Source organism: Convolutriloba macropyga, unplaced genomic scaffold (genome assembly GCF_964194025.1).
Source record: "Convolutriloba macropyga unplaced genomic scaffold, txConMacr16.3 SCAFFOLD_4117, whole genome shotgun sequence".
In the NCBI taxonomy this organism is placed as follows: domain Eukaryota; kingdom Metazoa; phylum Xenacoelomorpha; order Acoela; family Convolutidae; genus Convolutriloba; species Convolutriloba macropyga.
This window is the reverse complement of record NW_027449985.1, coordinates 12,501-20,000: the sequence shown is the minus strand read 5'-3', so window position 1 is coordinate 20,000 and position 7,500 is coordinate 12,501. Positions and strand designations below refer to the sequence as shown.

Here is a 7,500-nt window from a genome sequence, read left to right as displayed (position 1 = left end):
TTTTGGGTCAAAAACGAAAAAAAATCAATGCTGATGCCTTTATTTTCAAATACGATGCTCTTATGTTTCTTTGATGTGTTCTCGTTTTCTTTGATTTTTTTTCGTTTTGACCCCAGAAACCTTAAATCATAGTCAATTTGGTATTAAAGAACTAACACTATCATGTTTTGGGTCAAAAGCGAAAAAAAATCAATGCTGATGCCTTTATTTTCAAATACGATGCTCATATGTTTCTTTATTTTTTATTGGTGTTTTTGTATTTTTTTGGTCGCTTGCGGCCAATTGAGTGTTGACGGACCCTGATTTTCTCTGAGCTTTTAGACTAAGTTGAGGCGTTTTTGACGTTTCCCCGGCTATTTTAGGCGATTTTTCGGCTATTTTTGACGTTTTTTAGACCTATTTTGGATGTTTTTTCGGCCATTTCTAACGTTTTTTTCGGCTATTTTCGACGTTTTTTAGACCTATTTTGGACGTTTTTTCGGCCATTTCTGACGTTTTTTTCGGCTATTTTTGACGTTTCTTAGACCTATTTTGGACGTTTTTTCGGCCATTTCTGACGTTTTTTTCGGCTATTTTTGACGTTTTTTAGACCTATTTTGGACGTTTTTTCGGCCGTTTCTGACGTTTTTTTCGGCTATTTTTGACGTTTTTTAGACCTATTTTGGACGTTTTTTCGGCCTTTTCTGACGTTTTTTTCGGCTATTTTTGACGTTTTTTAGACCTATTTTGGAGGTTTTTTCGGCCATTTCTGACGTTTTTTTCGGCTATTTTTGACGTTTTTTAGACCTATTTTGGACGTTTTTTCGGCCATTTCTGACGTTTTTTTCGGCTATTTTTGACGTTTTTTAGACCTATTTTGGACGTTTTTTCGGCCGTTTCTGACGTTTTTTTCGGCTATTTTTGACGTTTTTTAGACCTATTTTGGACGTTTTTTCGGCCTTTTCTGACGTTTTTTTCGGCTATTTTTGACGTTTTTTAGACCTATTTTGGACGTTTTTTCGGCCATTTCTGACGTTTTTTTCGGCTATTTTTGACGTTTCTTAGACCTATTTTGGACGTTTTTTCGGCCATTTCTGACGTTTTTTTCGGCTATTTTTGACGTTTTTTAGACCTATTTTGGACGTTTTTTCGGCCGTTTCTGACGTTTTTTTCGGCTATTTTTGACGTTTTTTAGACCTATTTTGGACGTTTTTTCGGCCTTTTCTGACGTTTTTTTCGGCTATTTTTGACGTTTTTTAGACCTATTTTGGAGGTTTTTTCGGCCATTTCTGACGTTTTTTTCGGCTATTTTTGACGTTTTTTAGACCTATTTTGGACGTTTTTTCGGCCATTTCTGACGTTTTTTTCGGCTATTTTTGACGTTTTTTAGACCTATTTTGGACGTTTTTTCGGCTATTTTTGACGTTTTTTAGACCTATTTTGGACGTTTTTTCGGCTATTTTTGACGTTTTTTTCGGCTATTTTTGACGTTTTTTTTCAATTGCCAAGTCTAAAATCAGACTTGGATTAGACTTGCCAAGTCTAAAATCAGACTTGGATTAGACTTGCCAAGTCTAAAATCAGACTTGGATTTAGACTTGCCAAGTCTAAAATCAGACTTGGATTAGACTTGCCAAGTCTAAAATCAGACTTGGATTAGACTTGCCAAGTCTCAGCCCAGACTTGGATTTAGACTGCCAAGTGTAAAAAGTGACATGATCATGGTTCTGAATCAGTAATGAAATAAGACTTGGATTTAGACTTGCCCAGTACTGAAATTGACTTGGCGTTAGGTTCGGGCCCCCCGTAGTTTGCCCAGAAAGACACATCACTACTAAGGTGGATTACAGTTGCGACAAAAATTGAATTTTTACTTCATAAAACAAGGGGTGCCTACTTACTTTTTACATTAGGTATATTTTGCTGAAAAGGTACCAAAGATGAATCCATCAGAAGTCAATGCGTTTCGCCTATTCATATAGGTTTCTGAAACAAATAGAGAACCACATTTGATGTCTAATTGTTTAGTCTCGGGCGTCTTTTCAACTTGGATTTGCCTCATCTCAACTCGGCATCGTAAATGAAAATTAGTTCTGTAACTGTTGCCTAGACAACACCTGTAGTTTCTGAACACGATATGTTTTGTATATTAAGTACTCGTTTTTCACAACTCCTGTAATCGACGCAACTGTGCTTTTTGCAAAATAAATTGAATAAATTCACGAAGGCGATAAAATCCTTTTGGTAATGTTTTTAATCAACTCTCGATGTGATTACCACATTTGTATAACTTTATTACACTGTTGACGTTACTAGAATTAGAAATTATCACTATTGTTTATCGCCACTCTTTTATCATAACTTTTACTATATTGTTTATAGATTAACAGTGATGATAAAAGAGCAATCTATGACAAACCAGATTTTGCAGTAATAATTGAGCGTTAACGTGGTATTTTTACCGGGTTCTGCAACTGCTGTTATCGTAGCGAGAGTAAAATAAAAACTGTTTATTAGTGTAAATATTTCTCAATTGCTAGAAAAAGAATCTGATTTTCTCAGTTTATTTGAATGGCCGTTTTGATTTGAAAAACAAAACAGATTAGAAAATGATTAAATGAATTACAATTCTATAATTCACATTTTTGTAATGATTTATACAGCACTATTATTTACAAAGATATCTATAGATATTTGACATATGAGATTTTTTCAATTTATTCGCAATAAAGTGTTTTTCTGTCAAATTATAAAATACCATTGTGTATATAGTATCTCCTAAAATAAGTGTACAATTTTTGCAATTATTTGTGCAATATGTACAATTACAAACAAAAATGAGAAATTGTGACATCTATCAAAACATTTCAAATGTTTGGCAAATATGTTTTGCACGAGTCAAATATTTACAAAAATATCTCTACATGCTATCTGTTAAAAAATAGTCAGTCTTTCATTTTCTTGTAACTTTTGTCATAAATTCTGCCCTATCACAGAATAGAATCATATTTTTCTCACGAACGTTTTACTTAGTGCTATTACTCTAATTGGCACACTATACTATGACAAAATTTTTTGTTGATATTAACTAACTAATATCCATATTCACAATTTTCAGCTCTTAATGAATCGCTCCTAAATTAACTATAGCGAGTAGAAAATTTGGCAAGAATTTTGCTTGCAACTTGCAACCTAGCTGTATACGTTCACTTGCAAGATCGGTTCCAACATGCTTGCACTTGCCCTAGTGGTAGCATACGAAATCTACCCTGATAATCGATTAACTGATTAACTAATTTTTCACCTAACTGGTCACTAAGGTGAGATTTCTAGTTTGTGCGTCCAGGTTGAGGGGTCGACCCAAAAGACAAAAAAGTTGGGAGAGGTAACTTCTCTAGCCTAATTCCTGCAAGTTCAAAACTACAATTATTTCTGACAAAACAAGATCGACCGTTGTCTTTTTATACCCAATATCGATCAAGCACTATCTTTTCATAAGCCGACCTCTCAACTAGGGCGGTATGATTTTTACAAGCGATCATTTTTTTGCCACACAATCATCCGAGGTTCCGTGTTCTCCAATTTGTGATTAAAAGTTGGCTTTCAAGATGGCAGTTCAAACACCAATGTTGATGTCACTTCGAGGACACTGTTTAGAAGAATGTAAGTAGATTTCTGCAACTGAAGAGAACCGAAACGAGTAGCAACGCCGCCATCGGTACAGTTTTCACTCCATCTAAAACAGACATGCTATCTATAAACTGAAGCTTCTTATTTTTTTATTTATTTCTCATACTTCAAGCTGATATTGCTAAAACTGTCACATATTTTGAACAAAAAACAAAAAAGAATAAATGTTCAATTGTCATCAGAACCCGAAGAAGATAGCAGATAGTCCAAGATTATAACAAAATTATTACTCCTTCTATCCGAAACACGAAAAACTCCAATTACTTTCTTTTTGTAACTTTTCAGCTAAAAAGTGATAAAGGGAAAGGGCTGTCTTCGGGATAATTGGTAATCACATTGGTTTTCTGACCCTTCTTGTAAACATACGAGTTTTGCAATTTATTAGATTTTTGAGCATATAGCGGATGAAATAACCTTTATTTGCGTTATACGTGATATTTTTTACACTTATTGATATATAGAATTGCAAAAATGGATATATGTTTAATAAAAACACATTTAATAAAAACATTTAACGAACTAAGCATCCAAAATTTTTCCTGTTCAATTCTAAAGATATGATTTTCGAGAGCGCAAAAACCGCTTACTGTAAGCCGCTGTTGCTCTCTGTGAGTAAATCGCTCACAGCGCGAAAACCACTTAAGTCTTCTTGAAAATGGTGTCCCATTTTTTCGCGTCTATTCTTTGAACCCCCTATAATCTAACCCCCATTTGTTAACACCTACATCATTTAATTCGCTTATAGTTTAACCCATACATTGATTTAAGCCAATTTTAAAATCCTAACAATGAGGTTGATTAGGTCTCAATTCTGATTAGCCCCATAAAAAGATATCAAAACTGGAGTGAGTTGTAAATGAACGATTTTCACGCCTCAGTTACTTCACCCCCTTTTCAATCTGTAATATAATGGCTCACAATTTTCAGGATAATGACGCTAACTACTCAAAACCTAAACGCAAAACTGTAACCACTAGCAAGTTGACTAGCGCATCTGAACACAATAGAGCACTTACAGGCAACTGAAGAAGAGTCGAACTGTAGAACATTTCAAATTTTGATTCATATTGAAATCAGCTTGATAACTGCCGTCTTTCATTTTACCCTGTCTTCAAAAAATACAAAAAATGCTGGTATAAGAAGTCCATCTGTTTCATAGTGAAAGAATATAAAAGAGCATACCACAGCATAGTTTTGCTCAAAAACCAGCGCTACACAAGCCGGATTTCCGCAAAACACAATACAGCCCAAGATATTTGTGCAATTGATGAGCGCAAGCACAACGTTTTTTTTTAGAAAAACGGACACTCAAAAAGTCATCAAGGAGGCCAATGATCTGAGCAAAAAACTAATCCCCGCGATCAGCCATACAACACTAGCAGTTTAATGCAACTGCAAAGCTAGCGGTATTAGTCATTCTTCCAAAATAGTATGTGTTGCCGTCGAAACCCAAGTTAGTATCAAAATTCTCACTGTTTTATATTTTTACGGTACTGATCTTGCTTGTTTGAATGATATCTTTCATAACGAAAGTCGAAACTTATATTCCAGACTTTAGGGCTATCGACAGTTTGTGATAATTTTGTATTAGAACTGATGTATAGTTTTGGCTCACAAAAGTATAATTGTGCTTGTTTGAATGATATCCTTTAAAGCGAAGCTGGAAAAACGTAGGGCAGATTACTTGAGGGAGAGTTACAAAGTCGGAACTTACATTCTAGACTTTGGGGCTACCAACTGTTTGTGATAATTTAATATTTGAGCTGAAGTATATTTTTTTATTCAATTAAATTTGAGTTCAATTTTAAAAATTTTGTGCTGTCACCCCCACGGATTAGGTTGAGGCCTCATACCGCGGCTGATTAAGGAATTTGAGTCCAGCCGTTAACGCTATGATCGGAACAGTAAGTGGAAAACACAGTTTTGCAAAACTTAGAGATGTACTTTGCACAGCATTGCTGCGAGCAAGAAATTCAATCTGGATTTCATATAAGTTTCCGTTAAACGCTGATTTTAATTTTCACTGAATTATTTTTTTCTGCCTGTTCTGAATCATTCACTTATGCCTGTTCTTGCAACGATTTCTTTGGAATCTCCCATTTTTTTCGTATGAAAATTTGACCTTTTTAAATTCTGATCAAAGTATAATATAAAGGAAATCAGACTAAACAAATGATCTTTTTAAATTGAAGTTTTTGTGCTAAAAAGCTGTCTCGTCATTTGTGTTCATTTTGATACAAATGCAGGTTGTTTAATGCCGCATTTTCGTTGGTCAGTAGTTTGTTTCTTGTAGGTGTTTTGTAATTCTTTTTAGAAAAGTAAAAATTTGCCCTGCTAGTTATCTGATATGCAGCTCATCGTTGTTTTTCTGCACATAAAAATGTTGAAAAATGTTTTGAATTTCATGTTTATTTTTTTACAGTTTCAAACCAAACAATTAACGATTTCAAATATTTGACCAAAAGCTCCGAAAAAAAAAACATTCTTTCTGTTATTTCTTCCTCAAATTTTTTATTGATTTTTCTCCGTCTGTCATTATCCTGCTACTTCAAAACTATTGTATGAACCAATATTTCTCTGTATTGGACAGATTATATGAAATATGGAAAACTTGAGACAATTATGAGCTCACAAAATAGCAGTAATCAGATTTCAAAACATAAAACTGAAAGCAGAAAACTGTTCTCTTCCAAAACTAGAGATTTTTTTGGGCACAATTCCCCTTATTCTATCAAAACTAAGAATTTCAGTATTTCAAAGCCAAGTAGATATACATAAGAAAAACCGGTTTAATGGAATGAGCAGCAAGCCAACCAGCTTCATTAGTTAAAAAGTAGAGATGGAAATCTATCTTTCCGTATCTTTTCTGTTTTTATACCTTATGTTAGATCACATTTTTGAGTGAAATTTTTTTTATCACTATCTTCCTCCAGTGTACTGAAATATAGAGATTTTCTTTGTCACCAGGTTGAAAATTTATCACAAATACTAATAATTTTTTGTTGAAAATTAGAAAAAATTTATTCTTCACTTCTCTTTATTTTGGAAATGTTCTCTGAATTGGTCTTTTCAATACTGCCAATTGACACATTAAAAAGTTTGTAGATCGCAAAACACCTCATATATAAAAACAATAAAAACAATAGTGTCATTGACAGGTGAAAAGCTCTTTTTCCATTTTCACATAACATAAAAGTTACTAAATTTTTCATCCGAAAAGTGAAAATACCGAAAGTTGAAATTAACTTATAACTACTTGTTTGAATTACCACTAGAAAAGAGCCTTCAGCATGGGTAAAGTGAATTTTGGGTAAAGTTCATATGCCAAAAACAAAGATCTTTCTTTTGTGTCGTGGTTTTTTAATGTTTTTGTTAGTGCGCCCCTGCGTGTGTGAGTGTATGGGCGAGATGTTTTTAAAAAGAAATTTGCCCATTATGCTCGGGAAAAATTATTCTCATCATGCTCATGATGACAAATTTTTCAGCAAAATTTTTTAGAACGATTCGTTTCAAATTTTAGTGTCAATTCTACAGTTACCCATATATTTGCCTGAAAAAGTTCAGAACTAGTTTTCCAGATAAAACAAACATAAAAATGAAAGAAGCGAACCATGAGTAAAAATCAGTTTCCAAGCAGAAAACTAAAAAAAGGAATTTTTTGTCGGAGTTTTATTTGTGTGCGCGCCATTTTGTGGGTGCATGTATCTGTTTTCGTGTTTATCGTTTGTGTGGTATATGGTGCAAGAGAGAGAAATAAAGGAAGAGTGCAAAAACTGTCAGAAATTATAAAAGAAATAGAAAATTTTAATATTTTAATTACCGATTGCGGTT

General features: G+C 33.6%; 1 protein-coding gene across 1 annotated transcript in view; it reads right to left on the bottom strand.

Moving 5' to 3' along the window:
- Positions 1-2,581: 2,581 nt before the first annotated feature.
- Positions 2,582-7,500, bottom strand: part of LOC142355525 (uncharacterized) — a 17,358-nt gene continuing 12,439 nt past the window's right edge. Inside the window, exon 3 of the mRNA XM_075407657.1 lies at positions 2,582-3,715. Within this exon, the coding sequence (XP_075263772.1) occupies positions 3,633-3,715 (83 nt within the window). The 3' untranslated portion in view covers positions 2,582-3,632. The remainder of the gene's footprint in view (positions 3,716-7,500) is intronic.